The sequence below is a fragment of the Miniopterus natalensis genome, chromosome 6, assembly GCF_054644295.1.
Source record: "Miniopterus natalensis isolate mMinNat1 chromosome 6, mMinNat1.hap1, whole genome shotgun sequence".
In the NCBI taxonomy this organism is placed as follows: Eukaryota; Metazoa; Chordata; class Mammalia; order Chiroptera; family Miniopteridae; genus Miniopterus; species Miniopterus natalensis.
Genome location: NC_142086.1, coordinates 59,531,671 through 59,551,887, shown reverse-complemented (window position 1 = coordinate 59,551,887; position 20,217 = coordinate 59,531,671). Strand labels below are relative to the sequence as shown.

Genomic DNA, 20,217 nt, shown 5'->3' with positions numbered 1-20,217 from the left:
GTAAGCTCAAGAAATCAAAAGCACAAAATGAAGAATTCTCACTGCTCTATCAAAAACAATTGATATTTTTCAATAAATTTAAATAATGTTATATTAACACTGGAGCATAAACTGAATAGTTTAATGTATTGGTTTTATTTATTGTGTAATGCTGTGAAGAAAACAGAAAAAAAAAATTATTTAGTTAATTAAAGTCTAGAAGGAAAGTGATCTTTAAGCTTCGTAATACATTAAAAGCTTTTACTTACTGCTGTTTAAATATTTGAGCTCCACCTTCTCTATATTGACAAATAATGTATAGTGCTTACGATATTTTTAGTCATGCAATTTGAGGAATTCAGTCAACTATAATTACCATGCTTATTGATAATTTTTCTTATCACCTTGTGGTATATCATTGTCTATCTTAAACCTTAAAGTACTTTTAAAACCTTCTATAAAGCTTTGTTTTATCTGTAACTCAGTCTTTGCCCTAGACTAACTCCTTATTAAACTCCTAAAGTGCCAGACATTATTGTAGGTGCTGAAGATAAAGCAGCAAACAAAGTCCTTTTGGACTCACAGGGTTTATGTTCTAGTGTAGGAAAAAGGGATTGGGGAGAGGAATGCTATTTTTTTATAGGTTTGTCCAAGAAGGCCTCTCTAATGATGTGACATTTGAGCAGAGACCTGAAAGTATTAATGCCCTTTGCTTCGTATTGACCAAACTGTTCTTCTTACTTGTAGGTTTCAGGAGATGTGTTACAAAGCTTATCTAGCTATTCGGCAGCATGCCAATCTCTTCATAAATCTTTTCTCAATGATGCTTGGCTCTGGAATGCCAGAACTACAGTCTTTTGATGATATTGCATACATTCGAAAGACCCTAGCTTTAGATAAAACTGAGCAAGAGGCTTTGGAATATTTCATGAAACAAATGAACGATGCACATCATGGTGGCTGGACAACAAAAATGGATTGGATCTTCCACACAATTAAGCAGCATGCTTTGAACTGAAGTGATAACTAAGAAACTGAAAGCTCAATATTGGATTCTATACTGCACTGTTAATAACTGTCAACAGGCAAAGACTAATTGCATAGGAATTGCACAATCCATGAACAGCATTAGAATTTACAGCAAGAACAGAAATACAATACTATATAATTTAAGTAATGCAAATGCAAACAGGGTTTGAAAGCACTAAACTAGTTCATTTCAAAATTAAGCTTTAGAATAATGCGCAGTTTAATGTTATGCCTTAAGTCCAAAAAGGTAAACTTTGAAGATTGTTTGTATCTTTTTTTAAAAAACAAAACAAACAAAAAAAACCCCAGTATATATAGAAATGACGAAGGAAAAAGAATGATATTCTTTTTTTGCCTTGCAAATATTCTATGTTTTGAAATGTGGACACACAAAGTCTATTAATGCATTAGGTCCAGGTAAACTGGAGTTTGATGTTAAATTACATTATGATTGGAAATAATGAAATTTCTTATTTTTTCATTGCTGTTCAACTTATAGTTTGAAGTGGGTTTTTTGACTCCTTGTTTAATGAAGAAAAATGCTTGGGGTAGAAGGGACTCTTCAGATTTCACCAGAGACTTCTTTTTTAATAAATCAAACCTTCTGGCTATTTGAGGTCTTATCTGCAAAGTTTTAGAAGCAGTCACAAATGAGACCTGTTAAAGGGTGGCTTTTTGGGGTTTTTTCTGGACAGTATTTACAAGAATCTGATTCTTATTTCCCAGGGAAATTCTGGGTACCCATAAATTAAAATAATCATCCTAGAGAAAGAAGGAGCAGGAATAATTCTTGCTTCAGAATTGTACAGTATTCACCTTAAGTTGATTTTTTTTTCCTCCTTTTGCAATTGATGAATTGAATACATTTTTCATGCATGTTTTCCAGAAAAATAGAAGTGAGTATTAATGTTATTAAAAAGATTATTTTTTTTATTAAAGGCTATTTATATTATAGAAACTATCATTAATATATATTCTTTATTTCATGATCTGTCCCGTAGTCATGCATTGTTTTGCACCCCAAATTTTTATTGTTATATCAGCACGGTCAGCTCTTCTCTTGGCCTTTGGAGGCGGCTCAAGCACTGTCCCATTTACACCAATACCAGTGAATAACTACGTAAAGAAACAGGTGAAGTTTGGCCTCTTTCCTTTTCTTCCGGTTTTTCCAAGAAGCCCCATCTTCCGTCCTCTTTCATAGTTCAGACACCTCAGTCATACGAAATTAGTTACCAGAATGAATAAACTTAGAGTGTCTTCCTGATTGCTTAGGCCCTGTGCCGAGGTATGCTCATGAATAAGACTTCCTAATATGGGGAAATAGAAACTGTGAGCTTTTTACCATTTTAGGCTATTTTTCCAATATCTCTGTAATAAAAGTAGGATCTTAAACCATTTTAAGATCATGTCCCATTTCTAAGTGATCGGGGCTCACTCTCCAACTTTACTAAATTGCATTTGAGCACAGGACACATTCTTAAACATTTTGAAAAACATTAACCCAAGACAGAGGGGCTAATGCTAGTCATCACTCCAGAATCCGACATTTTACTCAGTATTTGAAATGAATGGTTAATTCCCTACGAGATAGTTTTAGCAAATGTCCAGGTGCCACACCAGAAAAAGTGCAATAATTTACTGACAGTTTTCTAGATTAGGCATCTTACTGGAATACAACTTTACAATGAGTGCACATTGTACACTCTAGTGAAACAGCATCACTTAAAAAATCTTCACCTATGAAATCAGTCACCTATAGTAAAAGTCTTGAACAGTGAACAAGGACTCTAATAACAAATACTCCTAATATTTGGCTAGTTTAGAGCCCTGAAAGGGCATGATTATTGGAGATTTAGGTACTTCACTAGAGCATGTATATAATATTGCCAACAAGAAAAATAAATTCGAAGATTAGGGGAACTTATTTCTCTAAACTGTCTTGGAATAGTTCAGAAGAATTTTAACTCTCTTTTAAGCAGGAAACCAATAGATTCTTTCGCAAAAGATTTCATAACTTATTAAAACTTAGCGATTCACATGTTGTGTCTTTTAGATCTATTCAGTTATCATACATACTAACATCCCAGTCTTTTCTGTATTGGGGACTGATTACAGGAAAACTCAGTGAAATGGTACAAATCTGAGACTCTGATGGTGGAAAGTGAAGTTTTAACAGAGAACCGTGTTTTACCCAAGTGCCAAAAAAGCTTTGAGCTTCCTTGCACAAAATTTATGCAATTTTTGCTCTTTCCACATCAGTCCAATTAGTCCCCTTTCCCTGGGACCTCTCCACCATTAAAACACATGCCACATACCTTATTTCATCATTGACATTTATTTTCAAGAGTTACTACAACCAAATTAAGTCTGTTTGAGAAGTGTAGACCAGTTTTATAAAGAATATAGATTAAGTGATCTGGCTAAAAGCAAAGTAAATATTAAACAAATTCAAGCAGAGTTTAAGCAAACAGCATTAAAAATAAGAAAAAAAGGGACGGGTGGTTCTCAGAAGGCAAAGAAACAAAAACGGAATTAAACGCTACATGGGTGACCAGGATATGTTTCAAATCATGACAATATAGTCGCTTCCAGGTACTTGAGTATCAGAGAACAATTCCAATTGATCAGTTCCTGTGGCCAACCATCTGTCATTGAATGTGGTATGACTATTGCTTCTACAAATTCATACAATCACTTGAGCAATATTTCCTTCAATGACTATTTCAAAGGGGAAAAAGCAGGTTTAAAGAAAGTAAAACCTAATTTTAAACATGTTCTAGCAAAAAATAATCAACTGTTTGAAAATCATGCTTTACCTTTTTGTTTTAATCTCAGCTATACAAAATTGTTTATTTTGAAGATTTTTACACCGCTGTTAATTTGAAATCTGTTAATCATATTGTGGAATTTGTTGTTTTTTTAAAAAGATGTTTCTAATTGGATTTTTTAATCAAGAATGGAATTTGGTCTCTATTTTATGATAGAACCTAAGCTTTTTGTGGTTCTTAGTGTCCTGTGTAAAACTTAGTGTCAAAGTGCTCAACTTTGAGGTTCTCCCTTCTACTCTGCTTTATATTACAAGCCCTTTAGGAAATGGGAGCCTGGTGAATATATAATGAATTGTAAAATATTTTAATGTGTAACTTTTTCAACTGTGAAACTATGACTATTGGTTTTTTGATGAAAACAACTGCTGATAAAGTATTTTGTGTAAAGTGTAGTTCTTATTAATCAGGAAAATAATCAATGACTTGATTAGAATGTATATACCCTCTTGGATTTTATTTTAAATGGATTGGTAATTTTCACATAGGTAAAACACAGTCCATCTGTATTCCTTTTTCCATCAAAAATTGCGTGATTTGGCATTCTAAAAAAATTACAAGCAGCCTTTCGATTCTAAAGGCACCATGGAAATTTCACAGTGTATAAATTTGGATTTGTTTCTTATGATTTTATAAATCCATTTAATTAATCCTGACTAATAATGGCCCATGCTTGCCAGCTCTTTGAAGAAATTTAATTTCTAGCATTATTTTAAAGCCAGCAGCTTAACTTTTTCTGATGTTATAAGTTCCTTTTGTTTCAGTATCTGCACCAACAGCAGACCTGGGCTGGACCCACACACTCAGAATCCACCTTAAAAAATTGATTTTGATGTCCAAGACATCACTATAGTATTTCAGTTTAAAGGCCATATGTGGTGTTAACGGATTGTGGTGCTTCTACTATTTTAAAACAACTTTCATACTTCAGATGTGTTTGAGAAGAGGGGAATGTGGAGGGGCGGGTGCAAAACAGGGAGGAGTTGTCTGAATGAATTACATTCTTCATGTCCACTCAGATGGGGCACGAGAGAAGGCTGAAAGTTGTGAGAGTATATTGTGCATACCACAAGGGAATTAACTCTTCATCAAGGGTGGGGTTGTGAAGGCTGAACAAAAATTCAGCATTGACAGGATACTCAGATAATAATTCTTGGTGACAGAATAATACAGCTGGGCTGTTTTTTAAAATATAAACAAACCGTTCTTATTTTTTAATCATTACATTAAAAATTGTAAATGTATCTTATGTGCCATGGCCTGGGAAGCCTTTCTTCTTTTCTATTAAATGTTATGTTCACTTTAGGGGTTAGCTCAAGATAACTCTGGTCCTGATGAAATTGGATTGGTAACTCTACCTCAGAAGGTTAATAAGGAAAAAATAGAGTCACGATTCAATACTTCAGGCTCTGATATTACAGAAACTTGCAGAGCACTGTATTTTAGATGTATGAAGTCAGAGTTCGCATGCCTTGTTTTTAATGGCATTGGAGACGTTAAGAAAAAATTCTGGTTAAAAAATTAATCATTGCTCCAGCCATTTGGTAAAGGCTATAGTGCTAGGATGTTCATGGTACTAGGTTCTTGAATTCAGTATTTGAAATTAGTTGTGTTCTGTTTTCTTGATTAGTGAAATTAGTGTGTGTATATTTGCACACATTTCTATCTGTATACACACTGCTTGCTAGCTCTAGTCAAGAGGCATCTTTTATTTCTTGGTGTAAACATCAAGGTTCTAAAATTCAGAAGAGTTTAGAATTTATTAGGAGTTTCCCAAGTTGGGATGTTAGTATTTAAAGAAGCTCATTTCACTCAAGTCTTCCACTTGTTCAAGTTTTGCACTTCCTTTTTTTTAACCAGCGCCGTTCCTTTTGTGTAGATATGTTAATATTTTAGGTATGTTAATATTACAGTCCTGCTAGCTAGCATAAAGTGACAGTTATGAGCCATAAGGAAATTTTCTGACTTAATTTTTACACAATTACATGTAAGTTTTAGCAGGGAGAAAATAAATAAAATCAGTCCCTTGTACATACATTTAGTGTAGTTGGGTAACTGATTTTCACTACCAACCATAGACTCCATTCCTCATGTTGGTAAGTATGGAAAGGGGCTTTTTAATGCATTCTGTAAGCTATTTAAGTCTATGAATCTATCTAAATCATATTTAATCTGTCACTACAATAATTTTGTGGTTATGCTACGAGCCATGTACTTTTTTTTTTTTACATGAATCTTATTTTAGTTCATTCTTCTAGGTTAGCAAAGAGGCAGAAAACCAACTTTGATATTTTCTCAAAATATCTTTAATAAGACTGAGCTCCTTGATTCTAGTGTAAATTTCCAAATGTGGTCATTATCTATTGATTTCATAAGAAAAGGCCCCTTATCAAGTTTAATTTATGTTCCTAAGAGTGTTCAGAGAAGTTGCCCTTTATCTGATTTCTAGGAAAGTTTTTGGTTATGGAACCTAAGTTTCAGATGCAATCAGTGGTTTAAATGTGATTCAGTCCTTGGACTTAATTGGGTTGAATAAAATCTAAAAGAATATATCCTTCTGGAACATAACACTTTAACATCTTGGGGGACGTGGCACTACCAAGTGAAGACTACTAACATACCCAAATGTTGACTTTGGAAATTTTACAAAGTAGTTCCCACCATCCTTTTAGCCCCATTTATTGTAGCAGATCTCTCTATATTTTGTCATTCAATGAATTGAAGTCCTGTGGTATACTGCTTTAGTTAGGAGAAAAATGTTTTTAAATGTTCTTTTAATGATGGCCCAAAAAGTATTTGACACAGCGAGATGCATGTGTTATTGTACTGAAAATATAGAATTAATTTAAGACCTCTTCCCAGTCTTGCTGTTCCTGGCAAGAAGTTTGGCCTGTGACTGCACTTACTGTTTGTGCTCATCAGAAACTGTCAATGTCTGCTTTTCTTTAACTTCGCAGTCTGTAATATCACGCTGTTTATTAAAAAAAGACAGAAATTACCTTGACTTGTGTCCAAACAATCCTTAGTGTACTATATATTTTAAACTGTGTACTATATAAATAACTGATAATTATATTTTGCTATCTTTTGAATACTTAAAAGCAAACCAGTATTGCTAATCAAACTTTAGTGGAATTCAAGTTCTTACCAGTAATGACTAAGAAACATTGAACAGTAACCTGAAATAATTATGCCTTCAAAGCCAATTTTTCTGCCCCAGTAAAGTGATGAATGTTAGAGAAATAATCTGTTTCAGTATTAACTTCCTGTAAGCATAAAGAATTATATACTTTTATTATTTTTTAAATATATATATCTTTATTGATTTCAGAGAGAGGAAGGAAGAGGGAGAGAGAGAGATAGAAACATCAATGATGAAAGAGTCATTGATCGGCTGCCTCCTGCACGCCCCCTGCTGGGGAAGAGCCTGCAGCCCTCGCATGTGCCCTGACCGGGAATCGAACCGCGATCTCCTGGATCCTAGGTCCATGCTCAACCACTGAGCCACGCCAGCCGGGCTAGGCTTGTATTTAAATACATGTATACACATACATTTATGAATGTGTTTGTATGTGCAAACGCACTTTTTTCCAAGTCAACTGAAGAAGAGAACCTAGAAAAGAACTTAGATTAGTAGCAAACTGGTTTTGCTTTCAGTTCATGTAAACCTTGCAAAAGGTAAGTCTGAGTGGTTTTTGGACCCATAATGCACATGGGCATTGGCACTTAGTACTTCTAAGCAATTAACAGCACCTAATTGTTTAAATTTGTTTATTTGCCAAGTGATTTGAGTGACTTTAACATTGTTCTAAATTGACTGTTCTCCCAGCATAATGTCTCTTTCCTGAGATGGAAAACTGTGGGAATTCAGATACTTCAGGTTTCACACTTTCACACCCTCTAGGTTTCAAATTAGTGGTTTTGAATTTGTTAGGAGAAAAATCCCAAGAATGGCATATCATTAGGTGGGTGTCAAACTTACTAAGAAATGGAAGAAAGATGTGTCCTTAATTTAAGAAAACTACAGAAACTCAATTTTCAGAATGATTTAAATGTATGTGCATACACATTCTATTACAGGGAAGTCTTTGGTATACAAAAGAGTTTACCATAACCTTTTAAACAGCACATTCTGGACCTTAAATGCATATCATATTTAGCCAAGAGGAGGTGGGGAGGATCCTCTCCTGCAGCTTCCTACCCTCACCCCTACACCAGCTGTCTGATGAGAGGTACTGAGGCTGATTGAATTTATTTTTAATGAGGATTGTATATTTTTAAGGTCTACAATATAATGATTTGATATACATAGTGAGATGATTACTACAGTCAAGCTAATTAACGTATCATCTCACAGATACCGTGTGTGTGATGAGAGCACCTGAAATCCACTCTCTTAGCACATTTCCAGTCTTCAGTACAGTATTATTAACTAGTCCTCATGCTGTATACTAAATCTCTAGATGTACTCATCTTATAACTGAAAGTTTGTACCCTTTAACCAACATCTCCCCACTTCCCCCACATACACCCAATAACCATCGTACCGCTCTCTGTTTCTGTGTATTTGACTTTTTTAGACTGCATAAATGCAGTGACATGCCGTCTTTTCCTTCTGTAGCTGGCTTATTTTAATTAACATAATGCCCTCCAGGTTTATCTGTGTTGTTGCAAATAGCAGGATCTCCTTTTTTCTTTCTTTTTAAATCCTCACTTGGTATTTTAGAGAGAGAAATATCAATGTGAGAGTGAAACATCGATCAGTTGCCTCTAACGCTCCAACCAACTGAGCCACTCGGCCGGGGCAGGATCTCCTTTTTTAAGGCTGAATAATATTTCACTGTGTATATGTATACACACATTACATTTCTAGAATCACATTTTCTTTAATCTGTCGATGGACACTTAAGTCATTTCCATATCTTGGCTCTCCCACTCTGAGACACATGTCCTCTCCACTGTTCCACAGTAGAAAGAGAAAACACCAGAATTGTTCATTACCGGTCAAGTCAATATTGCTCAATTTGACTTCAGTTTATTTAGTAATTTGTGGCTTAAAATCAATTTCTAAAAGGCATTAAATTGGCTTAGGATTAAAGTTTCTTGTTTGGTTACATCTACATAGAAGAGTTGCTTCAAGAGTCTCATCTTCTATTGTCCCTGAAGTAAGATTTTTTTTAGTAAAATTTTAAAAATAAGGCACATTGATTGGTTTTCAGAATAAACTGTTTTCATCTCATACATTCAGCTTAATGTGGAAAGCACCTGTTGGGAGAGCGACATTATTTAATAACGATGGTTGAGTCATCAATTAGTGCATGGACAGTGGTGAGTTTCCATGCGGGGTTTTCCTGTGACGCAGATAATCTGAGATGAATGTCAAATTCCATCCCGGGCAGCATGTCCCTGCTGCACAGCACAGCTCCGTCCATCTCCCACTCTCCCCAGAATGTGTGCAAAGAATGAGTTTACGGGAAGCATAATGACCTAAAAACTGTTGCTGGGAGAAGACTTACATGGTACGTGGTAAAGTTCAGTACAAGTAACTCTAAACTTGGTGAATTTTCTAGGCAGTGGCTTCCCTCCTGTATCACGGATGGTGACATGAAATGGTAGGGCCACACCTCTGGTGATCACCAGATTAGTGTCTCCTATAGTGAATGAACTGTCTTCACCAAGAATTTTTTGGAGAAGTGTTTTAATAGGAACTATACTGTGTAGAACTAGGCTGGTTGTCCACTGCTGGGTAGGCCAGATACCCTAATCATTTATTTCCACATGGATAAGTTCTAGCTAGAGCTGCAATTGAAGGACAGCTACCTTGAGCTCATTTTGCCATGTGGGAACAAAAAGTGCTTCCTTGGCTAATATGGAAAGAGATTTAGAGTAGAAAAGATGGTGGATTTGTACATATTTACAGGATAAACAATACATGTGAGACTTTTAGAAGTTTTTCTTTCCCATATCATACTTCACTGCCTCTTCATGGTTGAATTGCAAGCAGACATAATTAAGTCCTGGCGTGCAGAAAGTGCAGGTATCTGAAGGCCAAGACTTCAGTCTGGCCACCATCCTGAGATTCCTCGGCTCCTTCCTTGGCTTCTCCACACACTCCGCAGTGTGGGCCGGTGCCGTTCCATGTAAGGTGCTTTGCCACCTGCCTCACCTCTGAATGCAGTGCTGTACTTGTCACATAGAAGGGACAGGTACTGTGTTAACCGCACCATGCCAACAATCAGGGCGCCACCTAGCAGAGTCAGCGAAGGCCAAAATAAGCAGTGGAAGATAACCATTCGGTCATACTTTTTCATGAGAATCACATCTTCAGCTTGGCTGTCTGGGCTGTAGAAGCACGAGAAGGGGGTCCCATTTTGGTGATCGAAGAATTCCTTTATGTCCAGAGCACTGTTGAGCAAGTCATCCCTGTCTCGGTGGCACTTAGGTGTGTAAAAACACTAGGAACATGGGGGAGGAGAAAGATGAAGACACTTCCCGACACCAGGCACCTAACAGTTTAATTCTGAAGTAGCTTCAAAATAAAGCTATTAGTGGGGAGTTTCCGTCTCAGGGTGACGAAACCTATTACATAGCTCATGGGGAAGGGTTTGCAGACAGGCACAGAGTGAAATGGCCATTTCCAGGCACTAAGCAGAGATGTGGGAAAGTAGTCTTAGGATAAAGGCATTGCAGAAGCGACTGACCAACTTCATAAGGACCATGCTCCTGACATGCAGGTCCTTGGTCTCTTCCTGGACAGTAACTCAATCCATCTGTCCATTCAACAAATATTTACTGAGCTCTCTGTGTGCTTTCAGCACCTATTCATCCCTCTATTGTCTTTGTCTTGATGTCCTGTAGTAAAATCTCTCCCTAAAGGATTAGCATAATGAGGCTTTTGTCTTAGGTCCACAAAGAGGGGCCCCACATGGGCTCTGGTTCCTGGGAGGCAGAACCAGTGGATAAGGGAGCTCTATCAGCTGGTGATTTTTCCCCCAAAAAGCTCGAGGTTATTGCCACATCCACTAGACACTCCAAACACTGTGCCAATGGCCTATAAAAATGTTTGACATCTTAAAAATTATTGCATCCAAAATAGAAAACAGAAATCCTCAAATTAAAATTAGTGATTAAGTGAAGGCAACAAAGTATAACGTGCGAACTAATCTAATACAGCTCAACTTTGTTAGGTGTGAATGTACACTTTATATCACATGAACCAGTTGAGTAACTTATTAAGATCAAAATTATACTAATCCTTTCAATTTCTCTGATAAGAAAAATGACTTGCCTGATTTAAGGTGGACTGTACCTTTTACCATTTTTGATATGATGGGGAGTGGGACCTTCAAAAGGAAGACCACCCAGAAATGACTCTCTTCATTGGTTCAGGCTATAAATTCCAGACATCAGTGTGTGGAATTGGAGTAATTTCTCCTCTATTTACCCCATTTGTCCTCCAAGAATGCTTTTAGCTTCACTTATCCTGATTTGATCACTATCAGACATCCACTGGAAGGAAACAGATTTATCCCTAGAGACGGCCCAGGGTACTGCACGGCGCTGGGGACAGTCGGGCCTGGAAGGGTTGCTGTACTTAGAACTTTTTAATTAGAGCATTACCTTGGAATTTATCTGGACAGCCTCTTCATTATAATGTAGGAGAGCTTTCTGACCTGAATGGGTGAGGTTCACAAACACCTGCAGACAGGGGTGCCTGCCCTGACCTTGGCAGCCCACGCCGCAGGTGGGAGCACAGTCCGTCCCGTCGTCCGTGAGGCGTGTGTGGATGACGGTGCAGTTCGCGTCTTCTCTCTGAGGGCTTCAATCGGAAAAAATAAAATAATGATCTGCACCCTCTCGAAAACTTAGTTCGATAGGTCTAATGTGGTAACCCGAGACATTTGTCTATTTCGAGGTCGTGTAGGACCATCGCAGAAGGCACACAGTGACCAGGGAGCTTGGGGGACCTGCAGATGGAATAAATAGCAACAAATCGCCAAGCTCCGTCTCAGTTAGGACCCTCCTGGCATATTTCTCTCTACACCAACCCTGAGATCAATGGTTTCCAAACTTCAGCATCCCCCGAGTGAGTTTGTTAGAATGTGCCAGGGAGACATAGCCAACTCAAAAAGCTCAGGCTCAAAAACTTGTATTGTGCTCATGTAGAAGGCTTAAATTAGCCCTGCCCTGGGATGCCTGCATGGTAAAGGGAGGATTTATTACCTACATGACTATCTCATTTGTGGATTTGTGGTTGGGGGTATTTTTGAGATGAGAGTTGGGGAGGGGGAAAGAAATACCCCCCACTTTCTTACACTTCTTGCTCACCCCCAGCTCCCACCCAGCACCGGGGAGGAACAGTGATCAGAGGGCTGCAGAAACCAAAGCCAGCCTCCCCTCTCTGCCACTGCGCCCGCATCTGATCTGCACTGGGAATTCTGGGCCTCTTTTCCCCGCTTCTTACCTAAGCATGAAGGGCTGTAGGATGGCTATTCCAAACAAGAAGAACATCAGAACCGCGAAGCCCATCATCGCGAACCCCAGCAGCACGGCTCTGTCCTCTGCAGCACTGGACGGCAGCTTCCTGTGCCCGTCGGGTGGGTCTCCGTCGCTGTGGTCTGTATTTCTCTTCCACTCTGAGGCAGAAAAGGCTGTCCTTGGGTGGGGGGAGGTGGAGAAGAGAGATTTCAATAAGCTTATAAAGAAGTGGGGACATTTACCAGCCCCTGGGGGTTGAGGGATGATCCCATTTGCTGCCCACCTAAGGGTCGTAAACAAGCTCGATGCAACCCAACGAGATGCCATGTTCAGAGCTTGGTGAAAAGTCTATCTAAACATGCTAAAATGATGTGATATAATTTTTTATCTTGGGTGTAACAAACAAAACTAAGGAATGTTGCCTGGTGGAAGTCTTTAACCAATGGCTAGAAAAGAATTACCTGTAAAAGTAGCTTTTGTTTGTTTCATGTAAATAAGTGTTATGAACTTGCCTATCATGCAGGGTTATTGCACATTGCCCCTGAAACTATTTTTTACATTCTTTTATGAATTTCCTATGGAAAGTGACTCGAAAAGTTCACATTTGGAATGAAGAGCATCCTGAACTAGCATCTGACTTGATCTTTCACATCCAGCCGTTGGAAGGGCAGCCCATTGGCCATGGGGCTTTCTGGCCCGCAGCCCAACCCACTCAGGATAATGAAGGCTTCACCGCTGTCTTCTCTCCCTTCCCCGCTCTTCTCTTGGCCCATGAGTGGCCCCACATTTCTCCTCTCCCTCTCCCTGCTCTGCCCAGCAAAGGATGTAATAAATTCTCTCACAATGGGGTGGCCAATGAATAGTAAAGTCCAACACAAAGGTTACAAACTGGTGGCCCATGGACAGGATCCAGCCCACAAATGTGCTTTGTTTGGCTTTCTCTGTGGATTTTTTTTTTTAATGTGGGATTAGTTACTAACACTTCAAAAATCATGAAATCTCATAAAAATGCTGACTTCTGACTTTTGAAAGCATCACAAGATCCACATTTCTGCCTATGAACGGCTGGCCAACCGAGCAGAGGCTGCCCCTACGGACAGAAGCGTGTTCTCCCATTTGCCTCAGTCCTACTGCTCCCCACGGCCAGTGTCCCTGATTTGCTGTTCCCTGCTCAGAAGGCAGCTGAGTCCCAGAGATGAGTCCATTTTAAGAGGCTTAAGAAAATCTTAAACCAAACAAATGCACCAATAATGGTAGAGACTCAGGCTCCATGAAGCCAAGCAAAAACCTCGTCAAGGGAATGACTAGTTTTCTTCCAAAGCATATTTTATTTTATTATTTTTTTTAAAGAATAGGTTATTGATTTTTAGAGAGAAAAGAAGGGAAAGGGGGGGAGAGAATACTGATGTGAGAGTGCAACATAAATTGGCTGCCTCCTGCACCCCTGCCACCGGGGATCAAGCCCACAACCTGGGCCTATGCCCTTGACAGGGAATCAAACCTGCAACCTTTTGGTGCACAGGACGTGCTCCAACCAACTGAGGCACACCGGCCAGGGCCCAAAGCATATTTTATACTTTATGCCCCATCCTCCCCTTCTCCTTCCCCTCCCTAGCTCTTTTTCTACTGGCAATATCTTCAGACTCCAAAGAGAGTCGAGGGGAACGTCAGACAATCGGATGGTTCAGGAGCCCGCAGCGGGAGCACCAACCTCAGACATAGCCGCACTCTGCAGTTATTACTACCTTGGGAATCAAGGACCCGGTTTGGGGGGTTTTAGTCTCCTTTGATACTTGAATCACCCTCTGTCATGCCACCCTCAGAGAACGGGCAGGGGGGAAATTTTTTAATGGAATTTGAGCCAGTACATTTTACAATGTATCAACACACATGAGAGATTGATGAAGAGTTTTAGTCCTAAAGTAAGGCTTGGCTAGTTTGTTGGGTACATTCCCAGTACCCGGCTCCCTGCATTTGCCCTTGTGTCCTGAAACTGGACTTTAGCTGCTATGTATCGTGAGGTATCCTGGAGCTTTGTTGTAAGGTGTCCATGGAAGCCACGTGTGAGGAAGCTTGTTGCGAGGTCTCTCTGGCATTTCTGGTACATCGATTTAACAAACCCAGTTATAACTATATGAGACATAAAACTGGCATAGCCTGATTCCGATCTCATTTAGGAAAGAGACGAACCTGGTAGTCTAACAGACTGTGTTTCTCTCTCTAATGTTTCTGTCCACTTAGTTTCAAGGCTTTATGAAAAGTTGACAACCTCATAGATCCCTTGTGAAGAAGTTACTTCATGTTTGGGAGAAAGAATAATCACCAAAAATGGATACACATATATATGTTCATTGTTGTAAAAGTAATAGGCTTCTCTTTCATTCTCATGGTGGACTGCACACCCACTCTGTGAACAACGAAAAATTCTGGCCAAAGCTTTTTAAAAACAAAAACAATTGGAAATACTCAACTGACAAAAACTCTCTGAAAGTAGCAACCTAAAGAGGAAAGTGGAGCGAAGTAAACTTTTACCTTCAGGGCATTTGCAGAACTTAGTGACCTTGAGCTTCAGTTTCCCAGTTTCGGGGGAGGGCACGAGGACCGGACACAATGCCCAAGGCTATCCAAGGTATAGGATGTCACACACCACTCATCTAGAACTGGGAACCCAAAGGACCCCCTACTCAGCGAAAGAATAAACTAGAAATAACCACCTCAAACCCTGAAACTAGTAAAGAAGGAAAATTACAATCTCCCCTGAGATTTTGGAACTTTAAGGTGTTCCTAAAAAGAGTTTTATCCTGAATTCACACTACCTGGGAAATTCAAAAGCCTTAAACTAAAAATTGCATTTGATGTTGTCTCAAGTAGTTGTCCCTTTGGCAGCTGACAGCAGCAAATACATTCTTCCCTAGAGAAGCTCACCTCAAAGGAATCTTATAGAGTTTTGAGGAGTATGTGTTGTCATTCAAAGTTATAAAACACACAATAAGGGACCTTGAGTGAGAAAAAATTGACAAGAGAACCAGATCCACCAAAAACTTCAGATATCTGGACAGTATATAAAAATGTATCTATAATATGTTTAAAGAAATAAAGGAAGGATGAGAAATATCAGGAAGAGCAAAAGACTCTAAAATATGACCAATTCAATATTTAAAATAATCAAATAGAATTTCTAGAAATGAAAATAAAATAATTGAAATCAAACTCAGTGGAAAAATTTAACAGTATATTAGATACATCTGAAAAGATAAGTAAACAGAGAGACAGATCTGCAAAACAGGATAATACAGAGAGTTTTTTTAATAGGATAATAAAATTCCAGCACTGATGAAGACCACAGTCCACAGATTCCAGAAGCCCAGTGAGATAAAATAAAAAGAAACCCACATCTAAGCACATCACAGAAATATTGCACACACACCAAGACAAGACAAAACCTTAAAAGCAGCCAGAGGGAAAGGCAGATTAACGCCAAAAGAATGAGAGATAGGTTGAAAGCTTACTTCTCTACGAGAATGGAAGCCAGAAGACAGGAATGTTGTCAATATGCTGAGAGAAAGTAACCACAGAATTCTATACCTAGCAAAAATCTCTCAAGAATAAGTATGAAATAAAGATATTTCAGCTGCACACAAAACTAACTTTGCCATCAGTAGGTCCTCACTAAGAAAAATGTCAGGTATTTACCTGAGGCGGAGGGAAAACAATTCAGATGGAAGAGCTGAGATTTAAACAGAAATGAAGAGCAATTAAGGGGTAAATGGGTAAGTGAAGATATTGACTATATCAAATAATAACATCTAAATTTAATAAATATTTAAATTATTTTTTAAATTTTTAAATAAAATTATCATCATCATCATTATAGAGTTAAAAGGAAAAATAAACACATGACAAGAACATATAACTTAAAGGGGCGAAAGAGTTTGTATCTTCTAAAAGCCTGGTGTTTTTCTAGGGAAAGATAAAGACATTGATTTCTCTTTGATGAGTTTCAAGTTTGCATGCTAAAATTTCTGGAGTATCAAATAAGAGAGGATAAATAAATTGTTTAACTAAAAAACTAGTAGAGGAAGAAAGAATGGAAGGGGTGGGTAGGTGGGTAGATATCAATGCCCAAAAAAAGCAAGAAAGAAGAGTTAAAAAACTCATGGAAAAGACAGGACAAACAGAAAGCACAAAAACATGATAGAATCCAAGTACACCAGGAATTACAATAAATCTAAATGGATTAAATAATCCAGCTAAAAGACAAAGACTGTCAGACTAGATTTAAACAGATATGTTTTTACAAAAGATACATCTAAAACACATATAGAAATGTTGAAATAAGTCAGGCAAAGTCTAATGAAAAGCAAATTGATATGAACCTTAAGATTAAAAAGCTTTATTAAAAGTAAAGAAGGTAATAACATTGATTAAAAGTTCAATACACCTGGAAAATCAAATAATACTGATTCATATGTACCTAGTAGCATTGCCTTATTGACAGAGCTACAGGAGAAACAGACAAAATCCACTATCAGATTATGAGATATTTTTACACACTCCCTCAGTAATTTACCAGGCAAATCAGTAAGGAAATAGATTTAAGCAAAACAATTAACAAGCTATATTTCAATGATAATACAGAACACCATCCCCTATGGAATATATATTCTTCTCAAACATATATGGAACATTTATGAAACCTAACCACCAACTGAGCCATAAAGAAAGCCTCAACAAATGTCATAGAATTTGTGAAAGTAATGTACTTTATATGTTCATTTTATGAAATTTGGAAAGTAGAAAAGAAAAATCACCCACAATTCTACTACTTAGAGATAATAACTGTTCACTTAGTGGGCTATTCCCCTCTTCTATACTATTTTAAATAGACTGAGATCACAATGGATATAGTGGGGGTTTTTAAATCCTGTCTTTTTCACTTAACATAAGCACTTTCCCATGTCCGCAGCAATGCTTGTAACCCTTCTACATCATAATAATAATATTCCAACAATTGAATATGCCATAATTTCCTCAATCACTTCCTTATTGTTGAATAAGTTTTCCAAGACCATAAACCGCCTGTAATTAACTTTGTGGTATTTACAAGCACCTTTCATCCAAGGACTTCAAAGCACTTAATAATGATCTAATTTTGCTCTCTAGCCAGAGATGCGTAAACAACATTTTAATTCCTTTTTGCCAGCAATACATCTCCACTTGTAACCAATGTGTTACCTGCAAATGTTTTATTCAGTCAAGGCAGTACCCACCCCCATTCCGTTGTCTCCCCTGCAGAAAGGACTGACTTTCACACTCCCTGATACTACACATTGTTACAGGTGCTTTCTGGCTCAGCCTGAGGCAAACTCAATTTCAAAACCCTTGAATTTTCCAATCTGGGTGTGATCCCTGCAGATGCCAGCAGCCTCTCCCTCCAACATTGTGACTTGCACAAAAAGTGTTCCTTAGAAAGAAGCTGTGGTTCATCAAAGCTTGATAATTCCTCTGACGCTAGTTTCACATGTGTATGTAATTCCTAAGCATTGTGTATGTTAAGTTACGATTTCCCTATAATTTGTTTGTGTTGCAGAAGAGATTTAGTTAATTGTTTTTTACCTTTCTTTTTTTTAATCTTCACCTGAGGATATTTCTTCCACTGCTTTTTCAGAGAAGAGGAAGGGAGGGAGAGAGAGAGAGTGAGAAACTCTGATGTGAGAGAGACACATCGATTCGTTGCCTCCCACACATGCCCCAACCAAGGCCGAGATCGAGCCTGCAACCGAGGTACATGCCCTTGGCCGGAATCAAACCTGGGACCCTTCAGTCCACAGGCAGATGCTCTATCCACTGAGACAAACCGGCTAGGGTACCCTTCTATTTTTTAATTATAAAATTATTTAACAACTTCCTTTGAAACAGTAAATGAGGTTAAGTCAACATGGTTCATCGAGTTTGGTAAGAAAAGAGAGCAATAATCCAACTGTGCATTTCAGAAATGAAGATGGGATACTGTGTTGCTTCGGGGAGAACACAACTGCTCTTCTACCTGGTTAATTATGTTAAGAACGGGGCATTAAAGCTTGTTCCATTGCAAGTTTGCCATTTGATCTTCTGCCATCTATGATTCACCTTAATTGTCTCTTCACAAAAGCATTAGTTCATTTCTGAGAGAGAAGTGTTTTTGCCTCTATCTCTTTCCTCTTGGGTCTGTCTGTTCCTTCCTCCTCTGCACTCCCACATCCGTCCAAACCCCTATATCTCACTCCCCTGCATTCTTTATCTCAAATACCCATGAGTGTAATTAAAAGATGATGGAAATGGGTGATGTGATGACCACCGTGATCTCTACTGTTCCCACTTCCTCAGTTCCCAACTCCACTTCGACCACTGACAGATCATCCAGGGTTTTGGGTCAAGTGAGTGACCTTGGCTGTGAAATGTACCCCTCCCAGGAGTAAGTTGGCAAGCTTTTAACATCCCATTCCTCAAACAGCCTCAGGCACTGCTCTTCTCTCAATTTTGGTGCCCACTGACTGCCCCCCTGCCCCAAACCTGGGGACAGGCAGAGGGAGTGAAGCTTAAGACTCTCACCCCTCTGCTTTGCGTTCCCCTGGTGAGAAAAGAGGGCCTCAGGATAGCTTAACCATCTCACTTCCCCCTCTTAAGAAGTGCCCTGGCCAGCGTGGCTCAGTTGGTCGGGCATCACCCCATGCACCCAAAGGTTGCCAGTCGATTCCTGGTCTGAGTACATGCCTGGGTTGTGGGCTCATCAGGGGCATGCAGGAGGCAGCAGACGGATGTTTCTTTCTCACATGGATGTTTCTCTTTCCCTCTCTCTCTAAAAATCTTTAAAGAAATTATCTTCCTCTCTTTCCTTAAGGTTGGTTAATAACAACGGCCAAATGTATTGGTAGTTAAGTGGTGGAGGTGGTGGGACTTGAACCCAGGTCTGTGACTCCAAAGCCCAAGCATGCTTCAGTAATGGGACCAAGCGCTGGTAGTAATGTTCTCATTCCTTCACTCAATCAAAACATACATATATACATACACACACACACACACACACACACACACACACACACACACACTTTAACCCTCACCTGAGGATAATTTTTCCATTGCTTTTCAGAGAGAGTGGAGGGGAGAGAGAGACACACGTCGATTGCTGGCCTCCCACTCTCGCCCTGACTGGGGCACAGCCTGCACCCCAGGCGCCTGCTCTGGGCCAGAATCCACCGGGACCTCGGCTCTAACCACTGAGCAGCCCGGCCGGGGTCACCAAAACATCATTTCTGAGCAGCAACTGTGTGCTGTGTAAGTTCTGGTGCTGGGGAGCCAGGGACGGCTCACCAGGGCGCTCGCCTCCAAGGCCTCGTCACCTGGAGGAGGGCGCCAAGGCGAAAGGATGCAGCCCGCAGAAGTCAGCGGGGGGGCGGGAGGGGGCCTCCGGGGTCCCCTGGGAGTCACGGCAAGTGGGCACCGTCGGAGGATATAACCCAGCTCAGCCCCCAAACTCCCGCGCGGGCGCGCTTCCTGCGGCCACCTGTGGGCGAGGCCCCCCGGCTGCGAGGCGGGGGCAACTCACCTCCCCTGGCGCCCGCGGCCGCCCTGCAGGGTCGTTTGAACCCGGACGCTGACCGGCTGCATGAGGCCGCGGCGCTGCGCGGACCGGCCGCTCACCCGCCGCCGCCTCCGAGGGCGCGGGAGAGCGACGCTTCAGCATCGACCAAGTGGGGGCCCCAGGGAGCCGCAGTCCCCGCGAGGGCGGCCGCCCGCAGCGCCCAGGCCTCCGGAGCTGCCCCTGGGGTGCGCGGCGCCCCCTTCCCGACGGCTGCGAGGCGGGCCCCGCAGGCCCGGGAGCGCCGCGCCCTCGGTTCTGCAGCCGCGGGCCGCGCGGGGTCTGCGC

General features: G+C 40.0%; 2 protein-coding genes across 2 annotated transcripts in view; one reads left to right on the top strand and one right to left on the bottom strand.

Annotated features, from left to right (window-relative positions):
* The window catches only part of PIK3CA (phosphatidylinositol-4,5-bisphosphate 3-kinase catalytic subunit alpha), a 63,751-nt gene extending 56,914 nt beyond the window's left edge, over positions 1–6,837 (top strand). The window contains exon 21 of the mRNA XM_087818300.1: positions 727–6,837. Within this exon, the coding sequence (XP_087674426.1) occupies positions 727–997 (271 nt within the window). The 3' untranslated portion in view covers positions 998–6,837. The remainder of the gene's footprint in view (positions 1–726) is intronic.
* KCNMB3 (potassium calcium-activated channel subfamily M regulatory beta subunit 3) lies at positions 5,668–19,958 on the bottom strand. The gene is made up of 4 exons (XM_087818301.1): positions 19,897–19,958; positions 12,298–12,489; positions 11,454–11,652; positions 5,668–6,804 (listed from the first exon to the last, which is right to left on the bottom strand). Exons 1-4 carry the CDS (start codon positions 19,956–19,958, stop codon positions 6,736–6,738), a joined length of 522 nt encoding a protein of 173 aa, XP_087674427.1. The 3' UTR covers positions 5,668–6,735.
* Positions 19,959–20,217: the final 259 nt, after the last annotated feature.